At 41.3% G+C, this 24,418-nt stretch overlaps 1 protein-coding gene across 1 annotated transcript in view; it reads left to right on the top strand.

Annotated features, from left to right (window-relative positions):
- The first annotated feature begins 971 nt into the window (after nt 1-971).
- The window catches only part of LOC127232675 (NADPH-dependent 3-keto-steroid reductase HSD3B3), a 30,109-nt gene continuing 6,662 nt past the window's right edge, over nt 972-24,418 (top strand). The window contains exons 1-2 of the mRNA XM_051198860.1: nt 972-1,013; nt 21,553-21,759. Of these exons, the coding sequence (XP_051054817.1) occupies nt 21,615-21,759 (145 nt within the window). The 5' untranslated portion in view covers nt 972-1,013; nt 21,553-21,614. The remainder of the gene's footprint in view (nt 1,014-21,552; nt 21,760-24,418) is intronic.

The following is a 24,418-nucleotide window of genomic DNA, read 5'->3' as shown; positions in this document are numbered from 1 at the left end:
GCCCATAAAATTGTTAAACTGTAAGAGTTTTGCTTATTGCGATGAATCAGGCAAACTTCATTGTTGTTTGGATTTCATGAAATGTTTTCTCACACATTGATTTCTCTTAACAAAATATGAGAATTACAAGATGTCAGATTTTGAGCCAGCTAAGATAAAGGAACTCCCAAATAAACATGAACAGTGAACTCTTTTTGCAATCAGAGAAAGGCAGAAGAAAAAAACCACAGAGAGCCAAAAAGCTTCACATGTTAGCCCTTTATTAAGTTTTGAATACAAAAGGCATCTGCTCCATCTTTCTACCCATTGGAAACCGAAGGTCAGGCCTCAAAGCTTTAATCAACCCATTACATTCCCAGTTCACTTGTCAAGTTCCCAACTCAGCAATGGCCAGATATACTCTTTCTCTAACTCTTTATTTTCCCCTTTCTCTTTTTATTACCAAAATGCCTTCAAAACCATAAATATTATGTTGTTGATTTAGACCCCTACATCAATTATGCCCTGTATAGAAAAAATGGTCTATTATTCTTTAAGTATTGACCATGTGGTTTTTATTGACTATATAGCTAGCAAAAGTAAAATTACAAATAAGAAGTAGCAGGTAGAGACAAACAGCAAATAGACAAAGAAACATCATCAAATCAGGGGCTTACCCTACCCAGAAGATATGACTAGAGTAGCCCAAGTGGAAGAGAAAGCAAATGTAATCTTAAATAAGGCCCTTAAGACAGTGGTAGAAATGACTAGGAAGGCCCTGATGAAACAGTCATGCTGAAACTCCACAGTGCTAGTGGCCTTTTATGAGAATGGTTCCTTAGGCTCACATGCTTGAATCCTTGGTCCCCATTGGACAGGATTATGAGTTATGGCTTTGTTGGAGGAGGTGTCTCAGAGTGTGGACTTTGAAGCTTCCAAAGACAGCTGTTACTCTGCTTCCTGCTTCCTGTTCAAGAAAGGAGCTCTTTGCTGTGCCTGCTGCTATCCAGATATCCAACCCCTGGAAACAAAACGTAAGTCCAATAAAATGCTTTCTTTTATGAGTTGTAGTGGTAGTGATGTCTTGCAATAGCAATACAAAGTAGCTAATACAGTGCCTTACAAGAAGGTTTCAGTTACAGGACTGAGCTTCCTGTCTGTTTGCTATTCCCAAAGTAGGTATCTTTATACCATGAGAAAGACAATAACTTCTGTTGGCAATGGTTGTTCTGGAGGGCTCAACGTCTTGAATACCTTTAACTGTTTCCTGTTATCCTTTCTCCTCATCACAGGGGTGGGAGAAGGGGGAGTCTGTCTGAGGAAAGGCTCTTGTAGGAGGTTTGAGATGAAAACTTGAGTCTGAAACTGGAGGACTTGTGCTCTCAGATTTGGCTCCCAGTATGTGTAAATAGTACGTATCAATTTACGAACAGATGTAACAGATACGTCTTCTGCAAACACATTATTCTCAACTCCTTACTCACTATACAAAATTTCTCACTTCACCGCCCCCATTTATTCCATAGCATTGCACTATCACTATATATATATATATAAGTTGAGTATCAGTTCATTTCTGTGTTGAGGGGATATGTCATATTTTACCTCTGTTTCATCAGCATCTGACCAAGTAGGCAACTCTGAGTGAATAAACAAAAAAATAAGGTACAACATACACAGATGTTTATCAAATAGCTGGCTCAAGGAGGGAAGATGGAGAAAGAGGCAGAACGGTTTGAATATAAATATAAATGCAATTTAAAGTGTTGCTTAGCATGAGTGAATTGTATAATTATGAAGAGAATCAGCAAACAGAAGTCTGCAGTCAAAAATTAATCCTTATACTATATATGAGAGAAATGGGGAGAGTCAAGCATATGGGAGAATGGAAAGATGGAAACTGACTCCTTCACTGATTTTTGGGACTCTACCCCTCATACTGGGTCACCTCACCCAGCCTTAATACACAGAGGGGTGCTTAGTCTTACTGCAACTCAATATGCCACGTTTTGCTGGTGTTTCTGGGATACCTGCCTTTCCCTAAACAGAAACAGAGGCGGAGTGGATTGAGGAGGGTGGTAACAGAAGGGACTGGGGAAAGGGACAGGGAGGAGAGGAGGAAAGAGAAATTGTGGCTGGGATGTAAAATGAATAAATAAAGTTTTTTTAAAAAAGGAAAGAGCAGTAAGGGAGAGAAACACCCTTCGCCATCAACTGAAAACACAGCATCTACATCAAGGTTCCTCCGGGACTAGTCCATCTGGCAGCTCATCCCACTCTGTGTAAAGTTCTTTCTCAGCCACTTCCCTTGCCTCAGGTTATCCTTCCTGGGAAATCTCCAGTCTACCAGAGAGAGTTGCATACTGGTTCAGGGCACTTCTCACTGTTGATTGTGGTTGTGCCCCCCTGGTCTCTCTAGACCCCAGTAAAATAGCTGAGAGCCTTGCTCCAAAAACTTGCTCTAGTATCTAAATTGGGGCCAAAATTAGTATTGCATGAACTTACAGAAGAGAAGAATGAAAGAAGACAATATCCATAAAGAAAGACTCTTGGCCTCCATGTCCAGTATGTTCAACTGGCTTGGCTAGCGCTATCCCTATGGCCTTACTATTTGTGGCATCCATGCCCTCACTCTCTCCAACTGTCTCTATTTGTTGGCTGTGCGTCTCCTTTACAGGTGTTCCTGGCACCTCTAACATTGTGGGGTCTATACTGCAGCCTATGCATCATCATTATAGCCTCACCATCAGCCTCTCAGAGGCTCCCTAAAGGGAATCTAACCCTATGATGCATTACTCTGAGTTCACAGGCTTTCTTTCAAATCTAGGTAAAAAGCCTCCATGATTCCAGAACTCCTTGCATTATCTGTACCTGAAAAACTAGCCTTGTGTAAATGTTGCCAGGTTCTGTTGAAAATTGAAGCAGTAGTTGGATCCTCTTGGACTTCTCTTGTCTGACAATCAAATGCATTGCTCAATTTCCCTCAGACTTCAGAAAATTTCCTCACCTGAAAAGTGAAACTTTAGGCTCTAAGGATGGTATTCATGTTCTATCTCTCCCAGATTTGTGCAGCTCACCTTCCTGTAACACAGCCCCACATTCGAGTATTTTCTGGTGTGAAGGCACAGAATCAGTGGAATGACATGGCTTTCCAGGCCTCCAAACACCTATCTGTGATGGCCATGTGACCTCTCTAAGGACTGGAAAGCCAAGAGCTTGGGGCCAGCCCTTTCCCGTGTATCAGTGGTCTTCACTAGAGGGTGAATATTGACATCAACAGGACTGCCTGGCATTCCTGAATTGATTTCTAGGTGTTTCCCAAATGATCGTGGCTTTGAAACTCATTAGCAGTCACTGAACATCACATTGGGGACACAGACACTGGAAAAGTCAGGGCCTTGATAAAGACCACAGTCTGTTGATATAAATCTCCACCCTGCCCACTTCCTAGATACTACCTCCTCCCTCTTTGGTCCTTAGAGGTTGACAATGACACGTTTAAAGCCCTGAGCTTTCACTGATTTAAAATGGTAACCAATGGATAACATATGAAGAAAACCTTGGAACCAGCCAAGGACTTGTTTCTGGCCCCTTTTCACGCTACCCTCCCCTGGGTCAAATATCAAAAGCCAGATTCACAGCTTGTGAAATCGCTCACTGTAGAGGCTTTGGGCCAATGATTGGCAGGGAACACATCAGCCTTGACCTTCATCCTTATACAGCATTGGATCGCTGTGCCTTGCATCTGGCTACACCATATATTTATGGAGTGAGCTCTCCTCTGGGGCTAAAGGAGGCAAAGATCCACACTGTGAGATAGCTCTCTCATGGCTAGTCATCTGTTTGGGACATCATGGAATCTTGTGAAGATCTATAATCTCCCATGTTGTTCAGATAGCTTGTCCTGTGATGTGGAATGTGTTATGAATAAAGTTACAGCAGCAAACTACCTGCAATGATCTCATGGTCTCCAGTCCTAGACAGTATGTATCCTTTCACCTAGAAAATCCTGGGAATGTCTGGTGTCTTCCAGATGTGGTGGGTTTAAAGGTCTAGAGCAGTCCATACCTGAATGGACTATTACCCTAAGCATTGCTGTGTCTTGGTAAACACAGTCATCTTTGTATACACAAGGAATTCATTGCTACCCCCTCTCAACAGTGTCCAAGACAAGTAATTTCTTGCTGCTTATGACAAGCATGGCACCAGAAGTAGGCAGAGTGAGTAAACCCCACCTATATCCCCCCCCAGGGCCTCTACAAAGAGAAACACGTGGGAGTGTACTCTGAGTCAGAAGTACTGACCTTGAAAGTGCAGGCTGGCTGCAGTGAACCAAAATCTCTAAGTTCCTGGAGCCTCTGAGGAGAAAGCCACAGTGCCTGGCACTAGGCTATCCACCCTGAGATTGGCAGCCTATGAGTCTTCTGCCACCAGGGCAAAGGGAATGGAAGCATCTAGAATACCAAGGGAAGCCAAGGAGTAGTGATGCGGAGACTCTGTTCTAGGTAGTGAGCTGAGTGGGGGATAAAGGTCAGACAGGAAGGGGATGGACAGAAGGGTAGGGAAAATCAAGCCAAGTGACTGCACAGATTATACTTACGACCTCCCCATTTGGAGATCATATGTGAAAGAAAGCCCATAGTCAATGCAAGGGAAACCCTATAATGTATGTTCACTTTTCCCATTTCCCTAGGAATATATGGAGCTTAAAGTTTATATGTCATGCTCAAGAAATTAACTAACTGACCCTAAGGAATCCCTCATCCCTGTTTGCCAAAATAACTGCCCAGGCTACTTTTATAAGATTGCACATATTTGGTACAGAGCAATGGCTCAATGGGTAAAGGTGCCTGTTGTCAGGCCCGGTAACCTGAATTCTGACCCTGGGACAGGAAAGGTGGAAGGAGAGGGCAGACTCTCAGAAGTTTTCTTCTGCTCTCCGCACATACTTCATTATACACATGTATGCGCGCACGAATGCTGCACATGCTCAAGCACGTGCACACAGAGATACATTCACAACTTTAAAAAGTATAGGTACTGTGTTTCACTGCATCAAGTCAAAAGGGAATGAAAAACACATCCACAAAGACTTCTCCAAAGTTAAAAATGTGTCTGCACTCAACTAATGAAACCCAAGAATTTCAAATTCAGTTCATATGCTTCCTTTCACCTGTGTGGCAGAAGCCTATTTTATCAGCACATTTAGTCAGGGAAATTCTACAGGGTGCAGATTCCCTCCTGATTTATGTGCTTGTCTTATTGCTATGACAAAACACCTGACAAGGAGCAACTTAAGGGAGGAAGGGTGTAGTCAGGCATATAGTTCCAGAAGACACATCCCATCCTTGTAGGCAAGGCATGGCCACAAGAGGAGGAGGCCAGCTAGTCACATTACTCCTTTAGTCCGGAAGGAGAGAGTGAGCAGGGAGTAGCAATGGACTCTAACATCTCTTCCTCCATCAAAGCTTCCTAGATCTCCCACAGCTTTCACAAACAGCACAACCAGCTGTGGACCAACAGTTTAAACAAAGGCACCAACAGGGTACATTTCCTGTTCAAACCACAACAGCCTCCATCCTGCCCATGGACTGATAAGGCATCCTGTGGTTCAAGATGCATGTGTTCCTATGTCCAAAGTCCACAGTGTCAACACTAGAAACAATGTTCCAAAGTCCAGAGCTAAAATAGTCTCTTGACTGTAAACACCTTCGAGAGAGAGAGAGAGAGAGAGAAAGAGAGAGAGAGGAGAGAGAGAGAGAGAGAGGTCACTTTCTTCAAAACAAAAATAAGCATTCTCTTTGGGAAAGAAGAATGGAGCATCACCAGAGCCAAGCAAGACCAAATCCAAGCAAGGCAAGCATGGGAGTCATGCAGTTCTATATCTGACTCTAGACAGGTATGAGACTGCCTGTGCTCCAAATGGGCTCGCTTCCCTTAGGAAACACCTGCGCTCTTTTCTCAATTTAGGCTTATTTGTGAACACCAGGTTTGATTTAATGTTCTGAGAAAATGACTGCTGAGCCAATCAATACCTGGTCTTGATGATGCTTCAAGACAAAAGTCTCCAAAGGAGAACGACACTTAGGGAGTGGGATGTGGTGGTTGGAGAAGACCCCACATTCTTGGGCAATTCCATACTTGGCTGGCGACACTATTTGGAGAGCAGCATGTCACTAGAAAAGGTCTTTGAGAGTTCACAGACCATGCCATTCCCCCATCTGCTCTCTCTATTTCCTGGCTACAGCTAAAGACATGAGCTCTCAGCTGCTTCCCCTGTTGCCAGGCCTGCCAGCTGCCACACGTCCCCACCGTGATGGTGATACACCCTCATCCCTTAGGAACCATAACCTAAATAATCCCTTCCTCCTATAAATTGCCTTGGTCATTGTGTTTTATCACGGCCATAGAAAAAATAATTAATAGAGAAGTTGGAAGATTTGGAGACATCTAAGCCCTTTCATATAAGACATGGAGCTACTTATAGGACTTGGGGTTTGTACTGCGGGGTTAGGTCTGATTTAGTCCAGCATTGCCTCACTGTGCCCCTATTATTTACTCAAGCAGCTACATAGGAGAGGAGTTTCTTGGAAAGAAAAAAAAATATTGTATCATTAAGGGGATAAATTATTTCTCCTGTCTCCTTTGCATATCCTCAGGTAGAATTGTTTTCCTTGGATAGCAGATTTTTAGCCAAATGACTAACGGTCCAGCCAGACTAAGAACGAAGACAATGTTCAAATATTTGATACATATCAGAATGCCATTTCTCCACACAGGGCTGGAGGTATTCCAGTCTTTTAACTGGAGACCTAAGGAGTGCCAAAGATAACCTTTCAAGTGTTGTCAGGGATACAAGTGGTGGAGTCCAAAGTCAACTATTAGGGATGGTCCATTGTCAACGGTCTCTAAAGCTGCTAATCTTTGATTAACTGCTTAATATATTTCCCTCAAGGGACCATATAGAAACCTGCTACTAAAGAAACTTTCTAAAATATATACACATATGAAAGAAATATAGATGTAGTCGCCAAATAATGGTGGATACAATGCTCCAACTAGACACTTGCGACACCAAATGAAACCTCTAGTTCTAGGAATGGGTTATAACTAGTTGAGTTGTTGGCCAACAGAACCTGATGGGTACCCCCAAACATTTCAGGCTATAGCCAAGCCTTGTTTGTTGCTCTCCACAAACTAATGGTAAGGCCTTATTATTGAAAGCAATTGCTTACATATCTCACTGAACACAGGGGCTGAGCTGGTACCTATTTTCTGGCTCCACCAATGCTGACACTAGCATTCATGGTGCCAAAGGTACTGTGCCTGCCACCACAGAAGAAAGGTAATCATCAACCCAGCTACAAACCCTACCTATGATGGTAGCCTGCCTGTGAGACATTCTGGTGCAATAGCAGAGCCAGTGATCAAGGTGTAACCAACCACTCTCTGGTTGGATTCAAGGCTCATTTCACGAAATGGAACCCACGCCTGACCCTGTTAGTGCCACCAAGAACCTGACACTGGGTAGACCATGGGAGTAGGGGAAAATCAAACACTATTGTTCTGCTAAGGAAACATCAATAAAATGACAGCCCATGACATTCTGACCCATAGATCAGTGTCTCACTCAACATTATCAGAGAAGTGCCTTCTGCAGTAAGAAGGCGCTTACACAGAGAACCACAGCTAGGCAGTGTTCATGGAGTGAGAGACATTGGAGCACTCAGTCCTAAAGGTGATTTCTTCATCAAACCCTCCCCTCGGCGCTTGGGGAGCTATGTGGAAGAGGAGGCAGAAAGATCGTCAAAGCCAGAGGTGATGGATTCCTCCAAGGAAGTGGTTTTCTCCAGACCCAGCAGGACCAATGCACGCATAAAGTCACGTGCTGTGGCAGCACACACAAGAGCTGCACAGGTTCAAGCCAGATGGGGCTCAGCACTGAGATCGGAAGGGTTTGCACTCCTAACCAAGAAGCTATCTGCAATTGGTACCCATTTGAAAAGGAAAAATCAGTCCTCTCCAGTGTTTAAAACCACACTCCAGCTCCAGGGTATTTGACATGCTCTGCTGGCTTCTGTGGCCCTGTACACACACGATACAAAGACATACACTCAGACAAGACACTTCTTTTAAAAATTAATAGAAAGGACAGAAGGAAGGCATAGGTCATTAATAAGTGCACCTTTCTCTGTGTCTGTGAAGTTCTTTCCAGGAATCATTGACAGACCAGAAAAGACTAACAGTGCTGACCTGTGGTTGGGGTCACATAGTAAACAAAATGGAGAGAAAGGTGGACTGGATGCTAAGTGGAGCTGAGAATTCAGTAATCTGTCTGGTTAAACTTTGTCTGCAGCCGCAACTCTTCCACCCAAGAATAAATCTGTGTAGTGAGGACAAAGAGCACCTCTAAGACCCTTGGTCTCCAGGGAGGCTGTCCACATCAGGAGGGGTCACACAGAAACTTTGGAAAGTTGGAAGTATGTGGTGCAAAACTTGTTTTATTTGCCTGGAGAATAGGATTTTCCCAACTGCCTCTGTGTGTACTAACAGCATTCCCCGGGTGAGACTGCTGCTATGCCCTCCTCCACAGGCCATGGGGCACTGACTTAGGATTTGTATTGCTGTGAAGAGACACCATGACCATGGCAATTCTTGTGAAGGAAAACATTTAATTGGGGCTGGCTTACAGTTTCAAATATTCAGTCCATTATCATCATGATGAGGAGCATGACAGTGTGCTGGCAAACCTGGTGCTGGAGGTGAGAATGCTAATTCTTGCAGGCAACAGGAAGTCTACTGAGATACTGGGTGACATCCTGAGCGTAGGAAACCTCAAAGCCCTCCCCCCACAGTGACACACTTCCTATAACAAGGCTCCTAATGGTGTTATTCCCTTTGGCGGCTATTTTCTTTCAAGCCACGACAGGGACTGACTCATGATGACCAGGATATTGATGAGCACATGGCACATATTCTGTTCAGGGATACTCCATGCAACTTCACTGATACAAAAACCAAATGAAGGAGGACTTTACTGTCTTAGCTTCCTGTATGGGTCTTAACATGCAGAAAATAACATGAAATTAGAGGAGAATAAGGAGAAACAGAGGGAAAAGACACATGACTCATTCTAGGAATTTAGGGGAAAATGTAAGTATAAAGTAAAGTAGGTGAAGAACATGCTAAGGCAAGGGAAGTGAGAAAAGTTAGTAAATGGTTTCTCAGGCCATTATTTTTTAAAAAATACATACATACATACATACATACATACATACATACATACATACAGTCTGTGTGTTGGTATATGAACATGTAAGTGCAGGTACAGGCAGAGATCAGAGGTGGATAATGGGTCCCCTGAAACTGGAGTTATAAGATGTTGTAAATACCTGATGTGGGTGCTGGGAATCGAATTTGGATCCTCTTAGAGAGCAGCAAATGCTCTTACCCACTGAACCATTCCTACTATCATAGCCTGAAAGGAACAATACTAGGTCTTTGGAAATACCCCCAACTACCAGTGGCAGGAGGAAGTACCAATTTTTGAAAGTCTGATCAGAGTTAAGAACATTTATGTAAACTACAGGTAAGGAACATGCTCTAAGCTGAATACATATTAGAGTGAAAGGCGAATGCAAAATTTGGTGATATACTACTCTTTGAGAGATTGTGAAAGCCTATTGATAAAGTCTCAGGAAGCTTTAGTTGGAAAGGGGGATAATCTGGTCTTAGTACTTGTTACATTGGGGAGAGTCTGAATTGAAAGAGGTATAAGATATTTATGAAATTTTCTCCTGGGCATCTAATTTGGAAATTTCAGCAAGCACTCAGGTAGACAGTGGGTTTTCCAAGGTGTTTGGCCTTCAAGTCTCAGTTTTATTTATCTCATTCTCCTCCATCTTCTGACCTTTCTGTAAATGTATAAAATCCCATCCCTTATGACTTCTCAATGGAGACTCTAAAAATCTGAAGGTCCTGGATTGATGTTCTACAGACTCTAAGAGACCACAGATGCTAGCCTAGACTACTATATTAAAAACATTTCCACAATAGATGGGAAAAAATAAATCTGTGTAGTGTGGACAAAGAACACCTCTAAGACCCTTGGTCTCCAAGGAAGCTGCCCACATGAGGAAGGGTCACACACAGAAAATTTGGAATGTATGAAGTGTGTATCCTGTGTAAAAGTTGTTTTATTTACCTGGTGAAGAAGAACTGCCCAACTGTCCCTATGTGTGCTAATGGCATATCCCAGGAGAGACTGCTGCTATGCCATGGGGGACTGGCTTGTGTTGACCAGGACATTGACCAGCGCATAATAAATCTTCTGGTGAGGGACACCCTATGCATCTTCAATGATGTAAAAAAACCAAATGAAGAATGCAGAATTTACTGTCTTCTATTCCTGTATGGGTCCTAAAGTGTTGATAATAACATGGAATTAAGAAGAGAATAAGGAGAAACTGTTGTGGGATTTTGATCCATTTATTCATTTGGGGCACTCTTTTCTGCTACATGATAACTTATAAGGTGAGGGAGAAGGGTTGCTCGCTCTTGCTCATGTGCTGTCTTGGGTGGTCAGAGCAGAGCAGGTGGCTTGCTCTTTACCCCTGGAGAGAACAATCAGACGAAGACAACTGAAACAGCGGAGCATCTGATCTATCCTTGAGCACCTTTACCAGCCTCTGAGGGACTCATATTATAAGAAACATAGGGGGAAGTCATGTGACTCCAGGAAGTTAGGAAAAAATGTAAGGATATTAAAACATACAGTAGGTAAAGAATATGTCAAGGCAAGGGATGTGAGAAAAGTACAAAGAAAAAGTGTTTCTCAAGCCATTCATTTTAAAAATATCTAATATGTATGTATCATATGTGTCTGTGTGGGGGTATGTGAACATGTAAGTGCAGGTACAGGCAGAGATCAGAGGTGGATAGTGGGGCCCCTGGAACTGGAGTTACAAAGGGTTGTGAACCCTCTGATGTGGGTGCTGGGAATTTAACTTGGGTCCTCCTATGGAGCAGCAAATGCTCTTACCCATGAGCCATTTCTACCGTTGTAGCCTGAAAATACCCCCAAATACCAGTGGTAGGAGGAAGTACCAATTTTAAAAAGTCTGACCAGAGTTAAGAATGTAAACTACAGGTAAGGAACATGCTCTAAGCTGAATACATATTAGAGTGAAAGGCGAATGCAAAACAGGAAAATTGGTGATATGCTAGCCTTTGAGAGATTGTGAAAGCAAAACCTATTGATAAAGTTTCAAGGAAGCTTTAGTTGGAAAGGGGTTAATCTGGCCTTAGTATTTACCACTTTGGGAAGGGTCTGCATTGAAAGAAGTATAAGATATTTATGAAATTTCCTTCTGGGCTTGTAATATGGAAGTTTCAGCAAGCACTCAGGTTTATAGTGGGTTTTCCAAAGTGTTCGGCCTTCAACTCTTGGCTCTGTTTATCTCATTCTGTAAATGTATAAAATCCAATCATTTTAGTCTCTTGTCAAGAACATTGCTATGGATGGACCTAAATCCAGGAAGGAGAAAGACAGGCCTCTTCCCGCCCCCATCTCCAGTCCACCACACAGATATATCCCTCCAAACTGTGTTCCCTCAACTCATTGCTTTATCCTAGCCCCCAACTCCATCACCATGTTCTGGGTACCAGCCAGCCAAGCCTGCTGGAGAAGCATTGGGACAACAAAGCAGGTAAACCAAATTCAGATCTTCACTTTCCATCCTCTCCTCCATATCCAATCCCCCATTTCATCCCCTGCTCTTTTGCAGGTTACCTGTGTTGGCCTGTCCTCATGCTCTGCCCCCATTCTCAGGTGACTAAGCAGATCCTGACAAAAGATCCTCATTCCTACATCCTGTGGACTACCACAGCACCCAACTCATAGCTCATCCCCACTCCTAAGTGTCTGATCTCAATACCTAGGAACACATTTTACAGGGACTTTCCAGTGGCCACACCTACCAGGATCCCAGAGGAACAGGCAACACACAGCTATCACTCCTAAAAGCCAGAGAGGGCAACAGAGACTATGGAACAAAACACGCCCAACAAAGACAAGACGAGATACCAGCATATAAAATTCCAACTGCCCCAAATGCAGATATCCAGACACCAGTGCAAAAACACAATCTATAACAGCCAGGACAAAATGTCTCCACTAAAGCTCAGCAACCCTGATTATTGTGATATACCTGAAGCATAAGGAAAAAAAGAGACCTTAAAATACCCTTTATGAATATGACAGGGGTCTTTAAAGAAAAAATGAATAAACCCCTTAAAGAAGTCAATGAAAACACAAACAGTAGAAAGAAGTAGGCAAAAAAGTCCAAGAGCTGAAAATGGAAATAGAGTCAACTTTGTTTTTTTTTTTTTATATTTATTTGATATAACCAAGTCCATTTAAATGAAAACAAACATTTATAGACAATATTTGGGAATTTGGGCGTCATTCTTTCCAAACTACTTCCTGCTGGTAAGGGGCGCTGTCATGGGGGATTCTAAGAAGATGCAGAAATCCTGGCTGTAGTCTGTAAGGCTGCTTTGTCCAGCTGTTTTGAATATAGAATCACCTGGTACTCTGTTTCAGGCAGTCTGGCTTGATCAAACAACATTAGTCTGGAAGGAATCCACAGCTTTCATTTTCTGTGGAAACAAAAATAGAAATCTTTTTCCCCAGTAACTTGTCCTTGAACTTAAATTTTGGAGTCAAAGCATATTTTTTATTTAATTTATTATTTTACATGTGGATCCCAATTCCCTCTCCCTCCCGACCTTCCACCTTCCCTCCCTCCCTCCCTCCCTCCTTCCTTCCCTTTTACCCTCTCTGCCCTCTCACATGCACTCTAACCACCCTCCCCTCCCATCCCCCCACCCCAATTCCATATGTAGGGGAATTCCATCCAGTTGGGGTCATGTAGATCTGACAGGTCATTTGAAGTAGGGACTAGGGCTTCTCTCCTGTCTCTAGATTAAGGCAGTTATCCCTCCATGGGGGATGTGTTCGCAAAGTCCTTTTATGCACCAGGGATATACACCCTGGCTCCATTGTCTGAGGTCCCTTAGATTGCTCAGTCCTTCTGGCTGAGACCCATATTCAGGGGGGCCTGAGTCAGTCCCCTGCTGGCTTCCCAGCTATCAGTCTGGTGGCCCTTTAGCTCCTCCTTGTTCAGGTAAGCTGTCTCTATGTGTTTCTGCCTCCTGGTCTTGTCCTCTCCCTCTGCATCTGGATTCTACTTAGACTCAGTGTTTATGTATGGGTGTTTGCTCCTGTTTCCAACAGACATTAGTTGAGGGCTCCATGGATAAGTTAGTTGTTGATCTCACTCTCCGGGAAGGGCATTTATTTATGGTAGCCTTTCCACGGAAGCTCAAATTGTTAGTTGGCAGCAGTCTTGTAGTTCTCTAGACCTTTCTTTGTGTTCAATTTTATCTTCAAACGCTCTTGTATGTTCTCTCTCTCTCTCTCTCTCTCTCTCTCTCTCTCTCTCTCTCTCTCTCTCTCTCCTGTCTTCTATTCCTAACTGGGCTCAATCTTCCTGGTCGCACATGTTTTCCTTTCCTCCTCGTTTTCTCCTACTTCTCTCTCCATTCGCTTCCCCCCCACCACTTCCTCTGCTCTGGGGGATTTGTCCCTTCTCGGTTCTGTGAGGGACTTTATATGAATCTCTTAGAACACATCTTGTATCCTAGTTCCTCTGGTGGTGTGAATTATAGGCTGGTGATCCTTTGCTCTAGGTCTAAAATCCATATATGAATGAGTACATACTATGTTCCTCTTTTTGTGACTGGGTTACCTCTTTCAGGATGGTTTCTTCAAGTGCCATCCACTTGCCTGCGAATTTCAAGATACCATTATTTTTTTTCTGCAGAGTAGTATTCCATTGTGTAGATGTGCCACATCTTCATTAACCATTCTTCAATTGAGGGGCATCTAGGTTGCTTCCAGGTTCTTGCTATTACAAATAGTGCTGCTAAGAACATAGTTGAACAGATGTCTTTGTTGCATGGATGTGGATCATTTGGGTATATGCCTAAGAGGGGATTGCCAGGTCCTGTGGTAAACTAATTCCCATTTTCCTGAGGAACCACCATACTGATCTCCAAAATGGATGTATGAGTTTGCACTCCCACCAGCAGTGGAGGAATGTTCCCATTTCTCCACATCCTCTCCAACATGAGTCATCATTGGTGTTTCTAATTTTAGCCATTCTGGCAGGAGTAAGATGGTATCTCAAAGTTGTTTTGATTTGTATTTCCCTGATAGCTAAGGATGTGGAGCACTTTCTTAAGTGTCTTTCAGCCTTTTTGATTTCCTCTATTGAGAATTCTTTCTTCAGTCCTGTACCCCATTTTTTAATAGGGTTATTTGGTGTTTTGTTGACTAGTTTCTTGAGTTCTTTGTATAGTTTGGAGGTCAGCCCTTTGTCGGGTATAGGATTAGTGAAAATCTTTTCCCAGTCTGTGGGCTGCCGTTTGGTCTTGTCCACTGTGTCCGTTGCCTTACAGAAGCTTCTAAGTTTGAAGAGGTCCCATTTATTAATTGTTTCTCTCAGTGTCTGTGCTCCTGGAGTTATGTTCAGGAAGCGGACTCCTATACCAATTTGTTCAAGGGTACCTCCTACTTTCTCTTCTGAGAGGTTCAATGTGGCTGAATTGATGTTGAGGTCTTTGATCCATTTGGACTTGAGTTTTGTGCATGGCGAGAGACATGGGTCTATCTGCAGTCTTCTACACACCATCATCCAGTTATGCCAGCACCATTTGTTGAAGGTGCTGTCCTTGCCCCATTGTACAATTTTAGCTGTTTTGTCGAAAATCAGGTGTTCATAGGTGTGTGGGTTAATGTCAGGATTTTCAATTCGATTCCATTGGTCTACCTGTCTATTTTTGTGCCAATACCAGGCTGTTTTCAGAACTGTAGCTCTGTAGTAGAGCTTAAAGTCAGGAATGGTGATTCCTCCTGAAGTTGTTTTATTGTATAGGGTTGTTTCGGCTATCCTGGGTCTTTTGTTTTTCCATATAAAGTTGATTATTATCCTTTCAAGGTCAGTGAAGAATTGTGGTAGGATTTTAATGGGGATTGCATTGAATCTATAGATTACTTTTTGCCATTTTTAACTATGTTTATCCTGCCTATCCAAGAGCATGGGAAATCTTTCCATTTTCTGGTATCTTCTTTAATTTCTTTCTTTAGAGCTCTAAAATCAGGAACAAGACAAGGCTGCCCTCTCTCTCCATATCTCTTCAATATCGTACTAGAAGTTCTAGCTAATGCTATAAGACAACAAAAGGAGATCAAGGGGATCAAAATTGGAAAGGAAGAAGTCAAACTGTCTCTATTCGCAGATGATATGATAGTTTACATAAGCGACCCAATAAACTCTACCAGGGAACTCCTACAGCTGATAAACACCTTCAGCAAACTAGCAGGGTACAAGATAAACTCAAAAAAATAAGTAGCCCTACTTTTTTCAGACGACAAAGAGACAAAGAAGGAAATCAGAGAAACATCACCCTTTACAATAGCCACAAGCAACATAAAGTATCTTGGTGTAACACTTTCCAAACAAGTAAAAGACCTATATGATAGAGTCAACTTTGAAAAAGTAAGAATGAAAGGAAGGGAGGGAGGCAGGGAGGGAGGCAGGGAGGGAAGGAAAGAGGGGGGAGATGTGAAGGGAGAGAGGGAGGAAAGGAGGAAGGGAAGAAAGGAGGGAGGGAATGAAAAATTCAAGCTGAGGGAAATGAAAAATTTAGTAGCTCAAACAGGAACCTCAGAGGCAAGCTCCACTAACAGAATATAAGAGATGGAAAAGAGAATTTCAAAATTGAAGACAACATAGAAAAATTTAATACCTTGGTCAAAGAAAATGTTAAATCTAAAAATCACCTGACACAAAATATCCAGGAAATCTGGGACACTATGAAAAGAGCAAATCTAAGAATAATGGGAATAGATGAAGAAGAAGAAGAATCCAGATCAAAGGCATGGAAAACATTTTCAACAAAGTCACAGAAGAAAATTTTCGTAACCTAAAGAAAAAGATGCCTATGAAGATACAAGAAGTGTACAGCACACCAAATAGACTGGACCAGAAAAGAAAGTCCTATTGGCACAAAATAATCAAAACACTAAACATATAGAACAAAGAAGAAATATTAAAAGCTGTAAGGTAAAAAGACCAAGTAGCATATAAATACAAACCTATTGGATGATACCTGACTTCTAAATAAAGACTATAGAAGTGTGATGAGCCTGGAAAGATGTCCCACAGATTCTAAGAGACCATATATACTAGCCCATACTATCATAGACAGCAAAACTTTCAATCACCATAGATGGAGAAAACAAGATATTACATAATAAAACAATATTTATGCAGTATCTACTATAAATCCAGCCCTACAGGATGTGCTAGAAGGAAAACTCAAACCCAAGGTGTTTAACTATAGCCATGAAAACACAAAGATTAAATAATCTCAGACCACACACACAGAGAGAGACAGACACACACCACCACAACAAAATAATATAAATCAACAAACACTGCTCATTGATATCTCTCAATAAAGAGACAGAGACTAATACAATAGATGTGAAAACAGGATCCATTATTCTTCTGATCCAAGAAACACACCTCAACATCAAGGATAGACATTACTTCAGGATAAAAGGACAGAAAAAAATATTCCAAGAAAATGGACCTAAGAGCCAGATATTGGAGGCTCACACCTTTAGTCCCAGCACTTGAGAGGCACTCTGTGAGTTTGAGGCCAGCCTGGTCTAAAGAGCTAGTTCCAGGACAGGCTCCAAAGCAATACAAAGAAACCCTGTCTCAAAAAACTAAAAGAAAAAAAAATAAACAAAAAGAAAATGGACCTAAGAAGCAAGCTGGTATAGCCATTTTAATATCTGACAAAATAGACTTGAAACTAAAACTAATCAGAAGATATAAGGAAGAATACTACATACTCATCAAAGAAAAAATCGACCAGGAGGATATTATAATTCCTAACATCTAAGCAGATGGTCACCCAAGTTCAAAATAAACACTACTATAGCTTACATCACATATTGACTCTCACACACTGATAGGGAGACTTTAATAACCCACTCTCACCAACAGACAAATCATCCAGGCAGGAAAAAAACAAAAAAACAGAGAAATGCTCAGTAACTGATGTTATAAACCAAATGGATCTAACAGATATTTACAGAATATTTCATCCAAACACAAAAAGAGTATACATTTTCCTCAGTACCACATGGAACCTCCTTCAAAATTGTCCACCTACTTAAACAAAACCAAGTCTCGACAGATACAAAAAAAAAGAATAGAAAAAAGAAAAAAGAAAATTCTTGAACTGACACCTTGCCTCCTAGATAGGCTAGATAGACCATCACATAGTAAAACTGGATAACAACAACAGCATACAAACTCATGGAAACTAAGTAACTCTCTGCTGTATGAAAAATGGGTCAAGACAGAAATAAGAAAGAAATTAAAAACTTTTTAGAATTGAATGAAAACACAACATACCCAAACTTATGGGACACAATGAAACTATTCTAAGAAGCAAGTTCATAGCACTAACCGCCTTCATTAAAAAAAAAAAAAAACACACACACACAGATCTCATACTAGTAACTTAATAGCATACCTGAAAGCTCTAGAGCAAAAAGAAGAAATATAACTAAATTGGTAGATAGAAATAATCAAACTCAGAACTGAAATAAATAATATAGAAAAAATACAAGAATCAATGAAACAAAGAGCTAGTTCTTTGAGAAAAGCAGTAAGATATACAAATCCTTATGTAAATTAACTAAAAGGAAAAAGAAAGAATATCTAAATTAACAAAATTATACCTGAAAAGAAAACATAACAACAGACAGTAAGGAAATCCTGAGAATTAAGGGAGAATTATCCTAACTCAGCTTAAGCGGCAAAAAAAAAAAAAAACAAAAAACAAAACAAAACAAAAAAAACGCACAGCTTTTAAAACTCTGCTAATGATTCACTGGTGTATTTGAGAGCTGGCAATGGCAGTGACCACATCTCCAACCCAGCAGTATGCTGCTGGATGGCAGCGTAGACCAAGGCTATGAGCACAGCTCTCAGTGCTGGCAGTAAAATAGCCACCACCATCTTGGATAGACCGCAGCTAACACAGCTAATGACTTTCATTTTAGCAATGTTGTTGTTTACCAGATAAAAGACTTGTGGCCAGAAAAAGATAAAGATTTACAGTAAAGACAGATTCACATTAAGAAAAAGCGCTAAAGGTTTACAGTGTGTTCTAAAATATACGTAGGCTTGGGAGAGAACAAATAAAATAAAACTGTTTTAAAAAGACAGAGAACAGCTGGGTATGGTGGCACATACCTTTAATCACAGCACTCGGGAGACAGAGGCAAGCAGATCTCTGTGATTGCAAAGTAAACCTGGTATGCAGAGTAAATTCCAGAACAGATAAAAGTTACACAAAGAAACCCTGCCTCAAAAAATAAAATAAATAAATAAATAAAAGTTAAAAAAAAATAATAAAAAAGCCATGTAAAGATGGAGAGAATATGGATACTGTATGGCATTATATTGTCTTTATATCATTTGACTGCTGAAAAAACAACTGTTAAAAAAATGCTGCTGGATTAATTCAATTTATATATTTTGAAAATGCTTTGACTCAGAAATTTGAATCCAAGGACAAGTTACTGGGGAAAAGGATTTCTATTTTTGTTTCCACAGAAAATGAAAAGCTGTGGATTCCTTCCAGACTAATGTGGTTTGAGCAAACCAGACCCCCTGAAACAGAGTACCAGGTGATCCTACATTCAACACAGCTGGACAAAGCAGCCTTGCATGCAGACTACAGCCTGGATTTCTGCATCTTAGAATCCCCCATGACAGCGCCTTTTACCTGCAGGAAGTAGTTTGGAAAGAATGACACCCAAATTCGCAAATATTGTTTATAAATGTTTGTTTTCATTTAAATGGGGTTGGTTATAAATGGTTAATGATCACAACAAATATCTTTTTAAAGGTAAAAAGAGGATTATGATATAGATATGAATACTTTGTTTTGGAATGGATTTTCATTTATTGATACAATTTAAGGTCAATTTTGTAATGTGTATATTTTTCCTCTTGTTCAGGCATTGTGTTTATATAGCTCATATAAAAATAATGTATAATGTAGTACAGACTATAGATAAATACTATGATAGTCAGGTGAATTAGGTTTTCTAGATATATAGAGATATATTTGAGATGGATAGGCATTCTTCAAACCTTTCAAAGACCTACAGAACATGGCATTTAAAATGGTTTAGGGTTTTTCTTGACAGTGAGACATAACTGCTCCTGGCAACACCACCTGTGTCAGAAAGAAGGATGGACATTAAAGAAACACGTTATGGAGTTTGCCTCCAATATGGCAAGACCAGCCATTTGGACAAGATACTGCTCTTATCTGGACTGTTTGATGTTATGCTGTATAAATTGGACATGCAGGACCCACAGAAAAGTGACTGCTGATTCAAGATGGACATTGCTACAGGGTTCCTGCTTCATGAAGAGTCTGCCAGACAGTCTGCAGGACATAGAGAAAAGTGACTGAAAAACTGCCAACACAGGCAGACAGTTTAAACTTTCCTGCTTTGCTGAAGAGTCTGCCAGACACACTATGGCCTATGGGCTGAAGATGGAACATTACAGAAGAACTTCCGGTGACTGACCAGGCAATGAGTTGTCTATGTCATTTCTAGAGTTTATATATTATTCTTCTGTGGTCTTTGAGGGAATTGAAGACAAATAGTTATGGTTATGGTTTACCTTAGAATTAAAGATAAGTTACTTAGACTTTAGACACACAAAGGATAGATGATGAAATATTTTCTTCAAATCTTGCTAAATGTTAATGGACTAAATATTGTTAACTGTGATTCTTATTTTATAACTCTTGTGTCATATATTTTCTATGTTAAGGTTAAAACCATTTTTATGTAGACAGAAAAGAGGAGATGATGGGAGATATTATTCTGTAAATATGTTTCTCATACTGGTTAATGAATAAAGCACTGTTAGCCAATAGGAAAGCAAGATAGGCGGGACTAGAAGACAAGGAGCATTCTAGGAAGTAGTAAGGGGGAGTCAAGATGGAAGACAGAGAGAGCCTCTCTCTCTGGTAAGATAAGACCACGTGGAAGTACTTAGATTAATAGAAATGGGTTAATAATTAAGAGAGCTAGCTGATAAGAAACTAGTACCTGGCCAACAGCATTATATCAAATACAGAATCTCTGTGTGTTATTTGGGGCTGGCGCCTCCCGGTGGCAGGGAAAAACTACTCCTTACAGTTCATGATAAAGAACCTCATAGTGGAATAATAAAAAAAATGGGATGAGCTATTCATAATGTTCTATGTAAATTCTCAACTTTGTGTTGGGCTGCTTTCATAGATATCCTTGCCCACATAGGTCTATAGGGTATAGATTAGACAAACCTTGGAGAGTTTCTACCATAAGGTGATTTGTTCACCTACTGTTGTCAACCTAATCAAACAAACCAACAAACAAATGATCAGAAGCTGCTTATTCCAATAGGTAATGAGAGGTCTTTCAGGAGAGCATATGCATGCTCTGCAGCTAACTGCACTGCTTAGAGAAGTTGGGGCAAAGAGTTTATAAAAACAATGACAAGGATCGTTACAGCTAATGCATTGAGAGAATACTCAAATACCCTTCAGCCATGTTTGATCAGCCTTGGTTATACACAACATAACCTAGAGTCATCAGAAAACAGAAAACCTCAACCCTTGAAGAATTTCCTACATCAGATTGACCTGTGGGCCATTGTCTTGATCATTAATTTATGCAGGAGGGCCCAGCCTCATAAGCTTCTGGGTAGATGAACAGTTAGACATTCTTGGAAGTTGGTACAGACAAGATTATAGAAGCCTTGTTCCCATTTTTCATTCCTCAGCTTGTGCACCTCTTCCTCCATGTCTTTTGCAGTATCCTTTGTAGTATCCTTCATAGGAAGCTAGCCAGTGTAAGCTAACCATATGCAATGAGGGGGTTTTAGGACCCCAGTGTGTGTGTGTGTGTGTGTGTGTGTGTGTGTGTGTGTGTGTGTGTGTGTGGTTTTTTAGAAGCACAGGTAAGACAGCCTGGGGCTCGGAAGTGACATCTAATGGGAGAGGGACAACCTTGGGGCATAGCCTGACATTGTGAGATCTGACAGTGTCTGGATATTAGAGCTGACCTGAATTAGAAGCTGCACATCTGGTGTCTGCTGAAGAATTGATCATTTGCTTGTGTGTGTGTGTGTGTGTGTGTGTGTGTGTGTGTGTGTGTGTGTGTGTGTGTGTGTGTGCTTGTTTGCTTATTTGTTTGTTTTGCTTTGTTTTTTAAAGAAGACCCACACATTTTGGGGTCACAGAAGTGATGTTATGAGGGAAATGTTCAAGAAACACTCTGAGAACATTTTTTTCTACTATATCATCATAGTAGGAATTCCATTAACTCTGTACCCATTGCATTTCTTTTCCTAGCACTCCCCAGGGTGATATTACATCAAACCTGCTCCCACTGAGATCCACTTCCTGTGTTGGCCATGCCTGGGTGGAGCTGCCTGGTGACAGGAGCAGGAGGGTTTCTGGGCCAGAGGATCATCCGATTGTTGGCTCAGGAGAAAGGGCTTCAGGAGATCAGAGCCTTGTTCAGGTCCTTCACCCCAAAACACAGAGAAGAATTATCCAGTAAGTGACATAGGAACTGTTGAGCACGGACTGGGTATGGGGAGGGCTTCCTTGACACCAAATAAAAACCAGGTGGACCTGTAAAGAGGCTCAACAGGGATGATCACGGCTGGCACAGCATAAAAGGCACTGCATAGTTAGAAAAAGTAGACTGGCTTGGCCCAGAACTAGAGAGCATGGCCGTGGGTAGGCCCTGGGCATTCAGGCCTCCCTCCTATTTGGACATTGCACATAGGTTTTCTCCTTTCTGGAAGCTTTTGTGTCTTCCATTATCTGACCATGGCAATATTATGCAACACTAGCAAAATATTATTATATTAGTGACCTTAGCAGTGGGTCCCTGCCTCTTTTGAGCCTTCCAATTGGCTTTGTAGGTTCTTTTTGTTTAAGACCAGGGGAGAGTGAAGTCCATAGCAGGAAGTGATTATAATGCAAAGGTAAACTTATAAAGTGGGTAGTGAGGGGGAGTAATGAGTGATTAGAGAACATATACATGGGATAGAAACATACCCACGGACACATGGACTTCATATATGCCATGGGGGATTCCTCCAATGTCTTTCCCATCATTTCTGTCCTCTGTCCTTCACCCTCAAAGAAAGTGACTACAGATTTTGCTGGAAACTTTATCTTTTTTTCCTGCTATCTCTACCCCATCCCCAGGCCAAGTGTAAGCACTGGATTGATAGTGCAGCTTCCCAACTGTTTCATGTTCTTATCCCTGCTCCTAGTGTGAGGCCATTATAAATATATCTCTTCCTCCATACTCTCCAGAGCTTACTTATACCCATTTGCTTGGATCCCTTGCCTTTATCAGAGAGAGTCTGGATAAAATCACTTGTCATACATCCTATAGTTTGATTTTGATTGTCCTTCCTTCCCAAGATGAATCTATCCCTGGAGCTGGTCTGACATGGTCCTTTGAAGAAGGAAGGTGACTGAGGCCTATCTTTACTTATATTTCTGGAATAAGACACCATGACCAAGTAACTTAGAGAAGAAAGTGATTGCTGAAGACTTACAGTTTCAGAAGGTTAGAGCTAATGACCAACGTGGCAGAGAACAGGGCAGCCAGTAGGCAGGCATGGTGATATAGCAGTAGCTAAGGGTCCATGTCTTGACCCACAAGCCAAGAGAACTAAGTCTTTTGAAGCCTCAAAAGCCACCCCCAGTGACACACCTCCTCCAAAACAGCTACACCTCCCAACCTGTCCACTCACTGGGGACCAAGTATTCAACAATATGAACCTGTGGGGGCCACTCACATTCAAACCACAGCACTCTGTCTAGACACTTTCAGACACACTTGGGCAACCAAGAGGGTCAGAAAGAGTGGTTTTCAGACTACACTTACTTGGGATCTACTGTCAAATTTAATTTTATCTATTTTATAGAAATGAATAGCATCTCAAGACACTGGGCCAGTATTGCTGTATTAAAAGTAATAGTCCTCAGAGTTTTGACACACAACAGTTGCAAGGGTTTTGTTTTGTTGAAACCTCCAGCTGGTCACTGCAGGGTCTAAGAAGCCCCACTCCTCTCTCTCTCTCTCTCTCTCTCTCTCTCTCTCTCTCTCTCTCTCTCTCTCTCTCTGTCTCCAAACCCTGCCCACTCAGAGAATCTCCAAACAAGAAAAAAAAAGGGGGGGGGAGTGGGTACCTTCATGTGGGCCTGCCAAGGTATGCCACTAAGAGAACAACATGAGAAGTCTGCTAAAGGGTCTCTCCTGCCCTAAGGTCTGTTCTGCCTAACAAAAAGCAGTTTAGGAATGTCTGTCTTGCTTTAATATCTCATTAAACCAGCATTGTTTTAAATCTCGTCTTTCATAAGCCTTGTTTTCACCACAGGACAGGAATTATCATACAAATATACATCCTAACCCAAAATATCTTGGAGACCTGTTGTTGCCTCCTTGGTAGGCCCATTCTCTGTGGTCACCTTTAATCAAGATGGCAGTGAAGTCACGTGACCTCCCTCTTCCCCTATGCTAGCAAAGATGGCTACGAGGCTCATCAAGGCTGTACTTACTTTAGTTAAGATGGTGGCAAACCATGCGTTGTTTCCTAGAACAGCTCCAATTTAGAGTTACAAGTTTGTTTGTTTTTTTAAGATTTATGTATTTATTATGTATACAGTTTTCTGCCTGCATTTATGCCTGCACTCCAGCCTCCTAGAGTTACAATTTTTAAGTTAACTTTTTATTACAGATTTTTAACTATATCCAATTCCCTTATTGTTTTTTAGTAAAGTAGAATAGCTTTAAAATCTTTAATATCATTTATACCAAAATGACACATGAATCTCTGTTTTTACATTAGATTCAGGGGCCAGAAAGCCCAGAGGCAAATTCTGAGCCCAGGCAGCTGGTTGCAACAGTAACAGCTGAGCTATCACTAGGAGACACCAAACACAAACTCACAACGATGTTTAACCATACCCAAATCCCTTAGCTGTTTCATTTAAATAAAGTAGAGCAGTTTTAAAAGGAAAACCACACACACACACACACACACACACACACACACAAGTCCATTTGCATGGTGGTTTTGAGTTAAAAACCACATTTTTAATGCAATTCCATTTTTTCCCTAAAGAAATTAGGAAAAAATTAATTTGTTATTTTTTAAATCATGTAGTAATATTATACTAGAAAAACAAC

The sequence above is a fragment of the Phodopus roborovskii genome, unplaced genomic scaffold, assembly GCF_943737965.1.
Source record: "Phodopus roborovskii unplaced genomic scaffold, PHOROB, whole genome shotgun sequence".
NCBI classification, from domain to species: domain Eukaryota; kingdom Metazoa; phylum Chordata; class Mammalia; order Rodentia; family Cricetidae; genus Phodopus; species Phodopus roborovskii.
The sequence above is the reverse complement of the archived record's forward strand: the minus strand, read 5'-3'. Positions and strand labels throughout refer to the sequence as shown.